This window comes from Gopherus flavomarginatus, chromosome 3 (assembly GCF_025201925.1).
Source record: "Gopherus flavomarginatus isolate rGopFla2 chromosome 3, rGopFla2.mat.asm, whole genome shotgun sequence".
NCBI classification, from domain to species: Eukaryota; Metazoa; Chordata; order Testudines; family Testudinidae; genus Gopherus; species Gopherus flavomarginatus.
The window spans coordinates 266,721,847-266,735,803 of NC_066619.1; the positions used below are offsets into that span (position 1 = coordinate 266,721,847).

The 13,957-nt window shown below is 44.1% G+C and overlaps 1 protein-coding gene across 2 annotated transcripts in view; it reads right to left on the bottom strand.

Moving 5' to 3' along the window:
• Window positions 1-13,957, bottom strand: part of FAM193A (family with sequence similarity 193 member A) — a 108,583-nt gene that overhangs the window by 41,478 nt on the left and 53,148 nt on the right. For both annotated transcript variants that reach the window (XM_050947314.1, XM_050947315.1), the window contains exons 4-7: window positions 9,449-9,615; window positions 9,047-9,214; window positions 6,879-7,113; window positions 3,146-3,270 (exon numbers count right to left, since the gene is read on the bottom strand). In XM_050947314.1, coding sequence (XP_050803271.1) covers window positions 3,146-3,270; window positions 6,879-7,113; window positions 9,047-9,214; window positions 9,449-9,615 — 695 coding nt within the window. The remainder of the gene's footprint in view (window positions 1-3,145; window positions 3,271-6,878; window positions 7,114-9,046; window positions 9,215-9,448; window positions 9,616-13,957) is intronic.

A 13,957-nucleotide genomic window follows, 5' to 3' on the forward strand; every position in this document is an offset into this window, starting at 1 on the left:
CTTCCCCCGTCCACCCAGCCCCTGTGCCTCCAGACCCGCCTCAAAACCAGATCACCCCACCAAGCCACACCCCCTACACCCAGAACCCCCCCACCAAGCCCCTGAACTCATGCCCTGACTAGCCTCACCCTCTGGAATGGGTTATCTAATAAGGTGGTGGAATCTCCTTCCTTAGAGGTTTTTAAGGTCAGGCTTGACAAATTCCTGGCTGGGATGATTTAGTTAGGGATTGGTCCTGCTTTGAGCAGGGGGCTGGACCAGATGACCTCCTGAGGTCCCTTCCAACCCTGATATTCTATGATTCTGCATTTGGACCCCACCTCTGCCCCCAGACCACTCCCTGCACTCAACCCTGCCCCACCCAAACCACCCTGACAAGTCCCCCACATCCAGATCCCCATCCCACTGAGCCCCACTAAGCCAGCACCCAGACCTGCAATCCACCAAGCCAGCACCTGGACCCTCCCTCTAGCTGAGCCCTCCACACCCAGACCCCTGTGCAGAGCCCCAACTACCTTCATCTAACCCCCACCGCAGAGTCACATTGTCTCTGCACTCAGAATCTGCCCCCGCCCCCCATGAGCCCCTGTTCATCCAGATTCCCCCACTCCTGGACTCCCTACCAAGCTGGCTGCACCCAGACTGCCTCACACAGAACCCTATCACCCCATATCTGCATCTCTCCACATTCAGGCCCTCCGCACTTGGCTCCTGCTAGGCTGAACCTGCCTGCCTCCATCTAGTATGGTTGGCATAGAGGGGCAAGGCCCTGGGTGTTTCTGGGGATGGCCTAGCCCTTGCACTGTGTCAGGGTCAGATGCATCTTCACTGCTGAGTCCATCTCCCGGGATGGGGAGGATGGGGGCAAAGGCCTGCAGGGTGATCTCCCACCTCCGTGCAGTCACTGGCTTGTGCTCTCCACTGCCATGTTAGAGCCTCTGCATTTATTTATTACAAATAAAATTTGCAGAATTTTAAAACAGTGTGCAGAATTTTTGTTTTTTGGGGTGCAGAATTCCCTCAGGAGTAAACTCACTTCCTACCCATTAGAGGCAGCATCTGTTCTAAGATTGATAGATTAAAAGACACTTCTCCCTCAGAGGGGAATTTTCAGGAATGGAAGACAGAGGCTTTCCTGCTCCCCTACTACTGTGGAATCTGCAGTTTTATTTCTGCTTATTCCTTTGAGGTCTGCCATACATCATCATTGCAAGCATCCTCAAACTACCAAGTCAGCATCCTGAACTTTGGTCTCAGAACCAAGTAAGGTAGAGATTATAGTATGTTACACACTTCTAATGTGCATTTCATTACAAAGGTCTTTGAGTTCCTCCAGATATAAACCAAGACTCATGACAGCCATGCCACTCAATCAATCATTTCCATTTTACCAATTGGTGAACTAAGGCAAAGAGATTAAGTGAAAAGTTAGTGTCAGAACCAGGCATCTCGACTCCTAGGATGAAATCCTGATCACAGTGAGGGTCACACAGTTTTGCTGTTTACTTTAATGGGGTCAGGACTTCAAACCGAGTTCTCTGTTCTAACTGCTATGTAATACTGCCTACCACCATCTGGCAACAATTTTAAGAAATTTCTCCATCCCAACATAGAGTATCTAAAATAACTAAGAACAAAGTGAATGGCAGACAACTATTGTCCAGTATTAAACCAAAGCCACTAATTTCATTTCACCCAAGATCAAGGTATTTTATTTATTTATTTATTTACAGAAACCTCAGCTATAGTCTTTTTAGGAGATAATTTCTACATACCAAAAATCATGAAGACGTAAAAATGCATCAAGAATATAGGCTAACTATATGGAATGTTCAATGGTGCTTAAAATTCTACCAGTAATCTGTGTTGCCAATTCTCATGATTTTATCATGATACTCATGAAATTTATTTTTTTCTTAATGTCCTGGCTCCTGAAGTAATGGTAATTCTAGAGAATCTCACCCCTCCTATATAAAATAGCAAGTTTCTAGCCTTTGTGATTGCAGAGAAGAACATGAAAATTTAACCCCAATGAAACCTACACTGGTTCAAAAAATCAAAAGGCAAATAAAACTCCCAAAAGATAATTTTTTCAAAATTTTCATTTCTGAAGGCCAACTCATGATTTAACATTTTCCACTGGCAATTCTGCAGTATTTATACCTTTATAAAATCAGGAGTTATAATACAATACTTAGTATTTACACACTTACAAATTTATTTAAGACAAATGTAGGGCAATAGTTACTAAAAAGAGAGTTTAATCTTTCAATTGTATGGGATCCAAGACAGATAGCAAATATTCCTAGCATATTTGGGTCAAAACACATGATTTTGCAAATCTATCAAAACTATTACTCAAACGTGCTACTACATTCCCTAGAGTGCACCACCAATTTCACATACAAACAACAGGTGCATAGACTAAGAAAGTAACTCATTTTTAAAGGCCTCTGTGAAAGCAAAACTCAGAGAAGCAGCAGCAATGTTTTAGAAACCTGTGTTTAACAGGGTTTTGTCCATTTGATTGCTTTTGTTTAATATTAATATGTTATGACCATTAATTTGTTTGATGTTTTTTGGTGTGTCTGTTTAGGATAGTGGCAAATGATTAGTAATTGTTCTAGTATGGCATGTAGGCCACTGCTAAAGATATCATCATCTGAAGGTTGCTTACGAGAGCCTAATTCTGCTAACACTTACCACCAGGGATATACTGTGAAGTCACTCATGGATCCAATCATGACAATATGTACCATCCTCTGGTGTGAACCTTTGCAGGATTGAGCTCTACATTTGTAAGATTTGTGTTTTTCAGTGTACCTACAGTAGTAGACCAGCTAAAGATTCTAAATAAACATGCAGTAATGAAAAGAAAACCCAATTTACATGCAAGTGCACCAACTGAACAGATGTTTTCATCACACCTCATCTTAAAGTAGTTTGTGAGGAATGTGCAGAAATATTTCAGTGGTTTGCTTAGCCAAAAAAATAATCACAGAATCTAATTCTTTTAAAAAAAAAGAAGTCACAGTTTTACCATTAATCTTATCAAAAGTATCTAACCATTTTGTTACAGATACTATCTAAACTATTATTCTCTTTACTTAACGTGTGTATATAGATATATTGAAAGACACTTTACCTTAGCTGTGACACCAGTGTTGGCAAGCTGTTCTGCAGCAGTGGCTCAGAAAATACCAGATTTTCAAATAGATGCTTATTGTGCAATTCCCACGTCACCTGAAATTTCTTCAAGTGTTCATTTTCCTATTAAAAATATTTAAATTTTCTATAAATCTAACATATTTCTAAAGAACTCTTCAGATGCCAGAAAGAAAATTTCTTTAGCTAGTAACCTTTTAAACCCACCAGCCCAGATGATGGGTTATTCAGCTTAGACCTTAGCCAGTTTTAACACTAACAAATATATTATTTTACCACTGATCTATGAATCAAGACCACCACTGACTTCTAAAAGTCACTCTAGCTTCTCTTCTCATCTTTCTGCATAGTCAGGGAATAGGAAAGGGGTGGGGGAATCAGCAGAAGGCACTATCTTGTTGAAAGGCCTTCCACAAATTCACAGTTCAATTTCTATCTCAACAGACAGAGTATATCATCTTAGCCAGACTTTTCCAGGGGTTTTGATTTGCTATCCCTTATCAATGTTAGGTTCTTTACCATGTCAAGCAGGAGATACCGCTCTCCTCGTAAGTTCTGCTTTTCCCACAAGGTTTAACTAAAACACTGAAGAAGTTGTACTTTCTAAGTATGGTTACTCAGAAATGTTCTTCCTGAAGCAAGCAATAACCTACTTACTCATCTGTTTAGCATACTAAATGTGCATCTTGATTTCCGGACTATCAACCATCTACCCATTTCCAACCTTAAGGTACTTCTAAACAGAAGAGTTAACATCTATGGTGATAGTAATTCAGTGTTGACAGCTGAACAACAGACCCTCTACGAGAGATCCCCTAACCACCAATTCAGCAAGCGTTTCTTTTTTTGGAACAAACACGAGTGTCTGTCTTCTGTCACCGGACCTCACACTCAGCAAAAGTAAATGAAGGCATTCTGGCTGTCACACCAGCAAGTGAATCTCCTGCACTATGGCTTTGAGTAATCAGTAATACAAGCATCGCATTGGACAGAGTCATCTTATTTTATGGATCTTAAACTCTAATGGGGGGTTATGTATTCCAAGTCAGACCTCAGTATCAAGCACTTCTAGTCCGGCTAGCACTGCTCAAAGAAAACAATGGAAAACACTCATCTGAACATAAATTATAGCCTCTCCACTCCTGAGGTGTGCAATGAAACAATATACTCCCTTGCTTCGGATGATAAATAGTTTACAAGATTTTAGTTCCTACACATTACTAACAAAACTTAAATTTTAGCCTGATTATCCTGAAAACAAGTGAGCCTTCTGGTAGGTTCCATAGGTCTGAGGAGAACAAAACTGACAAAACTTCTTTAGAAAGCTTACATCCCTAGTTCAGTTGATCAGGTTTTGTACTGCCTACAGAAAGTATCAGGCAAGTTTTTCTTTTAGACCTCTAAATTGGGGATTGAGGGACTTTTCTGTACTGACCACAGTCTCTCCATCTTGATCTTGGTATGGTGTCTCATCCCCTGGTGGGGCAAAAAGGCTTTAAAGCTTGTTCTTGAACCTCTCCAAAGAGCTGGACTCCTTTGAAAGGAAGGAAAATCAGTCATAATTTCACTAAGAAATTAAGTCCACATGGATGGAGGTACAAGCCTCTTCCTGCCATCATACTGCAGGCTACACAAAAAGGTTGGACCATAGCCAAGTGGAAGACTGAATTACAAAGTTGACAATATGATGATCTAGCCACACGCGTGTATTTGAGGCTAAAAGGATTTCTTCTGATCTCAAACAGTGCAACAGAGTCTTAACAAAATGCATTCAATATGCACTGAAAAAGCCAAATGAGACTACTTCCTTACGCTTTTTCTCTGCTGTTAAATCTCAGCTTCCAAGCTCTAAATATTAGCATGCCTAAGGAGAAGGCCCTGTAGCAACCCAAGAAATCTATATAAAAAGCCACCACAGGAACAATATCCTGTGTTCCTACTACAGTTATAGTTCAATTTCTGAATACTGAAGCCTATTAGAGGAACAATGACTGTTCTCAATACTGACTGAGCTGCTAAACCAATCACACGTAAGGAAGCAGTTAACGTAAAAATACCATATCCACTCAAACTCTTTGGAGAATGAAGTATCCTTTTCACTTCAGTAGGGCAAAAACTGGTAGGTTGGAGAGTTCATGTCTATTCTAAGCATTTCCTGTCAATTTGATCTCTTACACGTCAACTTTACTACGACTGGTCCACAGTAGAGACCAGGAAAAGGAGAGTGGCTAAACATGAAAACATCAAATGACTGATTAGCTATATCTTCTTGACAACCAGAGTACAAAATTAGTGGATTCTTAGAAAGGAAAGTAAAAACTGTCTAGTTTCAGTGGCATCAATTTAATTTTCATGTTGCAATAAATCTGTTCTGCAGTCAAGTATGTTTTTAAACAGTAAAGCAACTCAGTAACTTTAAGAACCATCCTCTCAAGAGAGAAATGCTAAGACTTGACTAATATAGGCCTATGTCAATGAATGGCTGGTAATAAATTATTTCTAATAAAAGTGCATTGTGTCTAAGGGCAGGGAAAGAAGATGAGAAAATAGCGAGCACAGAGCAGGGAGGGCAGGAAACAGTCAACTATTATATTTTTGTATATCTGAACACAAATAAATTATGTTTTTATTTTGAATATTTCATTCTATGAATCTCCTTTTCTCTTTGAGAACCTTTTCTTCCCAAGAGGTCTGAACACCATTCCCTTCTATATTTCTTCCCTTTTGTCTACCACTTCCTACCCATTTCATTCCTTTCTATAACTCTGTCCCACACCTCTCCAGTCCATCTACAGCAAAACCAAACTCTACTCTGCCAAAATTCCCTTGGCAGTCTTCAGCATGTACGTAGTATGAAAAGAAATAAGAGTACAGCATAACAAAAAGGCTGTAAAGACCTAAATCCTCAAAGAAAAGTGAAAAAAAAACGTTAGAAAGAACTGTTTCTACTACTTATATTTTCTGTATTTCTCTTCTCTTCTGGTAGACCTTTGCCTGCTGCTTGTTCTCTACCTGTCAACATAACCTGAAGTGTGACAACAGAATTGGTTGGTAGCAAAGGATTATATTGAAGAGAATGACGACTTTGGTTGTAATACGTAACAGGAGCAGATTAATTCCTAAGCAAGAGATAGTCTTCTCAAGTAAGTGTCTCTGATGATCAGGGAAGAGAAAAGAAAATATGTAGAATCAAAATATCTGAATTAATGCATCTGAAAGGGCATTAAAGCTTTCATAATACTTTTCTTAAGACATCACTGAAGCTCACTAGTGTAATATTCTACCCATCCTAGATATGGGGCTGTCTAAAATAAAATAATTCAAAATATGGCAACTGAATAGATTCCTCAAAAGTTTTGTTTTGAAACTAGTTAGTCCCATTACCCATTTGCAGTACTACTTTAATAGCTTCCTCCTGATCATTCAGATGATGTAGAAGCTCACCCTCTCCTCCCCCGTCCCCCCCCGCAAATGGACAGTTTTGGCAGTTTCACCCATTTGTGAATAAACTGTTTTGTTAAAGATGTCCCAGCCTAGATTTCAATATGAGGACATAGAAGTTAAGTGTATTCCTCACTCTCCCGCCCAAACACACAAAAGCTTATACTTTGCAATCCGCAAAAGGATTGTGAAAGAACTCACAACACGACTTCTTACCAATTTGTATTATCTCTACAGATCAATAGCACACAGGAATTTTGTTTGTATCTTACCAGAGTGACAAGAAAGGTGCTGATTGTGCATGCTGCCTGACCGAGTGCACTGTATTCCTCAAGAAGGAGTGAGATGAACTGATGTGCCTGCGGTGGGCCTGGTATTGATAATGTTGATGCAACTTTAGATCCCAGCGACAAGTGCCTGAGCAGACGAACCTTCATTTCAAGCACATATTCTCTAGCTTGCTGTTCCAATCGTTGATAAAGCTGATAAGGATCTCTTTCACAAAGCCTGCATTTTTGGAATAATAATTGTGACCAAAAATTCACAATCAAAATAGTGTTTAATGCTCACTGTGTCCTAAATATTCCTAGGAAAGTATTCTGGAGGAAGGATGGTCTAGGGGTTAGGGAACTAATCTAGGACTTTGAGACCTGGGTCCAATTCCCTGCTCTACAACCGATCTTTTGTGTAACCTTGGGCAAGTCACTTAGTCTCTCTGTGCCTCAGTTTCTCAAATGGATAAAAGATGGTACTCAATTGATGGTGAAGTCCTTCAAAATATTTCTCTTTACCCACCATAACACACAATATCTTGCCAGAATTTAGGGCTTGTGTTAAGATAAAAATGGAATGCAGACTAGAGCAGAAATTGTTGAGAGAAATAAGATGGAGAGAAGGAATATGTATAAACAATATGCAGCTGTTGCTCATTATTGTCTGTAAAAAAGATATAAATGTTGGCTCTAATTGTTTATCTTTAGAGACCTGCCTAGGTGGGGGAAACCCTGTGTCCTAGTGCACTCTCTCCCTCCATGCAATTAGAGACTAAAGTATCTGACTTGCTGCACCCAACCAGAGAGCGAGAACTCTGTTTTTCTCGGACAGGCTTGTCTTCACTCCTGGGGAAAGTCAACCTAAATTATGCTCCTCCAGCTACGTATATAACAGCTGGAATTGACACAGCTTAGGTTGATCTACCACTGTGTCTTCACTGTGCTGCATCGATGGGAGATGCTCTCCGGTTGACTTTGCATACTCTTCTCACAGAGCTGGAGTACCAGGGTTGACCAGAGAGCGCTCTGCCGTGGATTTAGCAGGTCTTCACTAGACCCGCTAAAATCGATTCCTGCTGCATTGATTGCATCAGTAGTGAAGACAAGCCCTTAGTTCCAGCCAGAAGCTCTTACTCATAGAATCATAGAAGATTAGAGTTGGAAGGGACCTCAGATGGTCATCTAGTCCAACCCCCTGCTCAAAGCAGGACCAATACCCAGACAGATTTTTATGCCAGTTCCCTAAATGGCCCCCTCAAGGATTGGGCTCACAACTGTGGGTTTAGCAGGCCAATGCTCAAACCACTGAGCTATCCCTCCCCCCCGCTGCTCATAGTGCTACTGTCATTCAGGTACCAGGAGAGCTGACCCACTAATATTTTAAATATTCAGTAGACCAATAGGCTATTCTAGGATTCACATTTCCAGTGAGGCTAAAAAATTAAGATAGTTACCCAATATACTGGGGCAGTTTAAAGACACTCAAATTGTTATATTATCTTCAATAGCATGAATATTCAGTGATCACATTAAGCTAATGTTCTCTACATCATACTAAAAAGGGATTCCCATTCCAGATATGCAACTAATTTTTAAGTGTCTACAAATCTCAGTTTTCCTAGTTGAATAATCCACTGGTATGTACTAATTTCTTTTTTTTGAATGAGGTAATATTTTAACTGTCATCGTGGTTTTAAGAATCCACTGTTCATTCTAATCCAATGAACTGAATAAGGACAAAGTATCATGTATGGAAATATCAGCTGAGAGCAGTATGTCAGCTTTTAATATTATTAATCTCATGTTCTTTTGAAGAGATGATTTTTTAGGATATATCCATAATTTATGCATCAATAGCCCTCTTGCAGATTAGTATGTCAGAGTTTAATAATTTCATATGATACATTCAAGCCAATGTTCAACATACGTATGCAGGAGTTTTAGTTAAAATTGCTCTGATTCCTCATTCCAATGACAAATTCTGAATATTTGGACACATAAGGGATTGATGATTTTTAAAAGTATGGCCACAGATTAAGAGGTGATAAATATACTTCTATTAAAGAAATCAGTGATTCTGAATTATTTGCAGCTTCATAATAAAGATTGTTTAAACTAGAGGAACAGTACTAATCTACATAAGAAAATTCCATAAAAATTTTTTATACCTATCCACCAACTCCTTCATTCCCTCTTTATCTGGTACCAAGGATTGGTCTTGATCATCTGCCAACGGGGTGCCAGCTTGGCGATATACACATCGGACCATATATCTTACTTCTGACCAGTAATTTTGAAGCTGCTGAGATTCACGTTCAGTCTCTGCTGAAATTTCTCTGCAACAATGCCAGAAAGGTTAACATGGCATGCAAACTGAGGTTATTGTACCACCACATTATTTCAAAGATGCACTTCAGTAACAACAGAGTGCCTATCCATCAACTAAATTAGATTAGAAAACCAATTAAAAATAGAATTACCACTGAATTACAAAAATTCTTATTTTAATAAGCAAAATATGAGCAGATATGAATAAGTTGCAACATTAGTAAGTTCGCTGCAAGTCTCACCTGCGCTCATTACAGGCCTCACAGTTACATGCTACATCAGAAGGAGAGGAATTACTGAGATCTGCAGAGGGTACTGTCTGTGCTCCAACAGTTATTCTCCCTCCTCCTACAGATTCCTGCTGTGATCCACTGTTTCCAAGAGGCATGTGCAAAAGGAAATCTTGGCTCTGTTTAAAAACAAAAACAAAACAAAAAAAACATACCTTACAAAACAGAGAAATGTGAAAGGTAGACAAGCAGGCAAATCTTTAATAGAAGACTGTTACTCACTTTTGTAACTGTTGTTCTTCGAGATGTGTTGCTCATATCCATTCCAATTAGGTGTGTGCGCATCGTGTGCACAATCGTCGGAAGATTTTTACCCTAGCAACACTCGGTGGGTTGGCTGAGGCGCCCCCTGGAGCGGCGCCTTCACAGTGCCGGATATATGCCCCAGCTGACCCAGCACCCCCTCAGTTCCTTCTTGTCGGCTATTCCAACAGAGGGGAAGGAAGGCGGGTTTGGAATGGATATGAGCAACACATCTCAAAGAACAACAGCTACAAAGGTGAGTAACCGTTTTTGCTTCTTTGAATGTTTGCTCATATCGATTCCAATTAGGTGATTCCCAAGCCTTACCTAGGCGGTGGGGTCGGAGTGAGATGTCGCGGAGTGAGCGACTGCTGAACCAAATGCAGCTTCACCCCTGGACTGCTGAACTATTGCACAGTGGGCGATGAAGGTATGCACCGATGACCAAGTCGCTGCCCAACATATCTCCTGTATGGGCATGTGTGCTAGGAAAGCAGAGGATGAAGCCTGAGCCCACATGGAGTGGGTGGTAAGACTGGAAGCTGGGACACCAGCTAAGTCATAGCACGCATGAATGCATGATGTGATCCAGGACAAGATGCACTGGGAGGAGATCAGAAGACCCTTCATCTGGTCTGCCACAGCAACAAACAGCTGTGACGTTTTCCTGAAAACGTTTGTTTGCTCGATGTAGAAAGAGAGGGCCCTGTGAAAGTCCAGGAAGTGCAGCTGTTGTTCCCATCTAGAGGCGTGCGGCTTTGGGTAGAAGACAGGGAGGAGGAGGATGTCCTGGTTGACATGGAAGGCAGACACCACCTTAAGGAGAAAGGCTGGGTGGGGTCACAGCTGTACCTTGTCCTTGTGGAACACCGTATACGGTGGTTCCGATGTGAGTGCCCTGAGCTCAGACACCCACCTTGCAGAGGTGATAGCTTTGAGAAAGGCTGTCTTCCAGGAAAGATACAGGAGTGAGCCGGAAGCCATTGGCTCAAACGGGGCATCCAGGAGTCTGGAGAGGACCAGGTTAAGATAACACACAGGGACTGGTTATTTAATTCGTGGGAACAGGCGCTCCAATCCCTTGAGAAATCTAGTGACTCTGGGATTGGAGAAGACAACACCCGTTTTCATCAGAGTGGAAAGCTGAAATAGCTGCCAGGTGCACTCTGATAGATAATATTGCCAAGCCCTACTGCTTTAAGACAGAAGGTAGTCCAAGGTGATAGGTACCTATGCCTGTAGAGGGACCGTATGACTCTGAGCGCACCAGCAGGAAAAACGTTTCCACTAAGTACGTGGACCTCATAGAGGGCTTCCTGCTACTCAAAAGGACCTGCTGTACCAAGCAAGAGCAGCACAGCTCAGATTGAGTTAGCCGTGCAGCATCCACACTGTGAGCTGAAGAGATTGCAGGTCGGGATGACAGAGCCATCGTGGTCTTGAGTGATCAGGTCTGGCCACAGCAGGAGTGAAATACCAGTGCTGTCTGGGCCATGCTGGGGCAACCAAAATCAGATAGGCTCTGTCCCTGTGCAGTTTGAGCAGGACCCTGTGGACTAGCGGGAATGGAGGAAAGGCGTAGTATAGGTGAGACTTCCACTGTATTAGGAAGGCGTCCGACAGGGAACCCGGGGAGCATCCTCGGAGAGCGCAGAACACCTGACATTTCCGATTCTTGCGGGAGGCTGTCTATCAGGGGAAAGCTCCACTTCCGGAAGACAGAGTGGATGACAAAGCGAAGGAAGTGTCTGTGCACTGGGTAGATCGCAATGTGGAAGTATGCGATCTTCATGTCGAGGGCAGAGTATCAGTCTCCAGGATCTAGGGAATAATAATGGTCCCTAGTGAGACCATGCGGAACTTCAACTTTACTATGAATTTATTGAGTCCACGTAGGTCCAGGATGGGCTGAAGCCTGTCCTTGGCCTTGGGGATTAGGAAGTAGTGGGAGCAAAAACCCCTACCCCTTGACTCTCTTGGAATCTCCTCTATCGCCCCCACATGTAGGAGTGATTGGACCTCCTGTAGAAGGAAGTGCTCGTGAGAAGGGTCCCTGAAGAGGAACAGGGAAGGAGGGTGGAAGAGGGGAGACAAAGCAAATTGAAGGGAGTATTCCCTTTCCACTGTGCATAGGACCCATCAGTCTGATGTTATGCGAGACCACGCACTGAGGAAGTGGGAGAGACGATTCTGGAAAGGAGGGGAAGAATTCTGAATGGAGACTGGTGCTCCGTCCTCGGGCGCACCTTCAAAAGTTCTGCTTAGGCCTTGCTGATGGCTTGGGAGGGCCCTGGCCTTGACTAGCTTGGTGCCCAGTCTGGTTTTCTTTTACCACCTCGGCTGCATCTTCTAAAGAAGTCCTGTCTTGGCCAAGAGAGAGGGTAGGATCTCTGAGGCTGCGGTCTGAAGGGCCTTCTCTGTGTTACCGGCGTATGCATGCCCAGTGAACGCATGATGGCCTGGTTGCCCTTCTGACTCTTGAGTCTGTCTTTTCAGATAATAGGCCCTGGCCGTCAAAGGGTAAGTCCTGGAGGGTCTGGCGCAACTCTGGTGGTAAGCCAGAGACCTGCAGCCATGAGATGCGGCACACGGCTATGCCCGAGGACAGGGTCCTAGCCGCCGAGTCCACCACGTCCAGAGAGGCTTGTAGGGGGGTTCTGGCCACCTTGTTGCCCTCCTCTAGTAGAATCCCAAATTCCTCTCTGGACTCCTGTAGAACTAACTCTTTGAATTTTGCCATAGAGAGCCATGAATTATAGTCATATTGGCTCAGGAGTGCCTGCTAGCTGGCCACTCTGAGCTGCAAGTCTAGGTGTCTTGCATCCTTAGCTTTAGGCACAGGGACCTGCTGGCCGTGCTGTTCCTTCTCGTTGACCAAAGCCACGACAAGGGAGCATGGTTGGGAGGGAGGTGTAGAAGTACCCCTATACCTTTGAGGGGACAAAGTACTTCCTTTCCACCCCTCAGCTGTAGGTGGAATAGAGGCTGGCGATTGCCATATTGTCTTGGCATTGGCCTGTATAGTCCATATGACGGGAATGGCCACTCTGGATGGTGTCTCCACCGACAGAATGTCCACCACAGGGTCCTCTACCTCCACCATCCCCTTTACCTGGAGGTTCATATTGCGTGCCACCCTGCAGAGCAGCCCCTGGTGGGAACAGAGGTCCATACGAGGAGGGCCCGAAACCGTAATTCCTGCGACTGCCTCATCAGGCAAGGATGAAGCAGATACCCCCGAGACTAAGGGAATAGTGAGGTCCTCTTGTGGAGGATCTTGTTGTTCAAGGTCCACCATGCTAGGAGCGTGGGCCTGTATTGGCACTGGAGCAGTTGACTCAGAATCCCCCATGAAGAAGGGGGGGGGGGAACACCATGACCTCCAGTACTTGGGGCTCTGAAGGGGCAGAAGAATAAGCCCCCGAAGGAACCTCCTGGTCCTGTTGGTAGGTCCAGGGGGTCCAAAAGGACCACTGTGGGGGTTCCTGGCCCAGGTCCTGGCTTTCTTCCAGCCACTGGCCTGCACCGCCCTCGCCATGGTCGTGGTAGTCACCTTGTGAGTGTGACAACCCCGAGGCAGAGCGAGGTGGCCAAGGCGGTGCCGTACATGACGGCGCCGAGTCCTCCGGTGCTGTACGGTGCCATGGTGCTGGGGACCGGTGGCGTGATGCAGAGCAGTACCAAGACAGCAATCAGTGCCTGCGGTTGTATCGGTACTGGGGGCCTGATCTGGATCTCGATGGTGACCTCCAGCGAGACTGGAGCCGGGATCAGCTCCAGGACGAGTGCCACTCTGATCGGTACCAGAAGTCCAATCGGTATTGGCCGTACCACGATTTGGATCTCCACGAGCCAGAGCAGTGTCACGAGTGCGACTAGCGCCAAGAACAAGATCGGTGCTGGAACTGTGAACAATACCGTGATGGGTGCCGGGACCATGATCAGGACCGGGTCCGGTGCCATCCTGCTTCGCTCGGCGACAATGGTCGTATCAGGGATGGTTTTCCCTTCGACAGCACCGTGCGCACCAGAGGTGCAGCTGGCTGCAGCGAAGTAGGCTCTGTGAGCACGATCAGGTCTCGTGCTGTTGAGAAGGTCTCTGGAATGGAGGGCAGTCTCAGCTCGACCGCAGTGTGCACCAGAGAGCTTACATGCGCCGGAGTCGACGGCCTTTGCGGCGTCGGAGTTGACAGTGCCGGAGCCGTTAGTTGTCCTGTG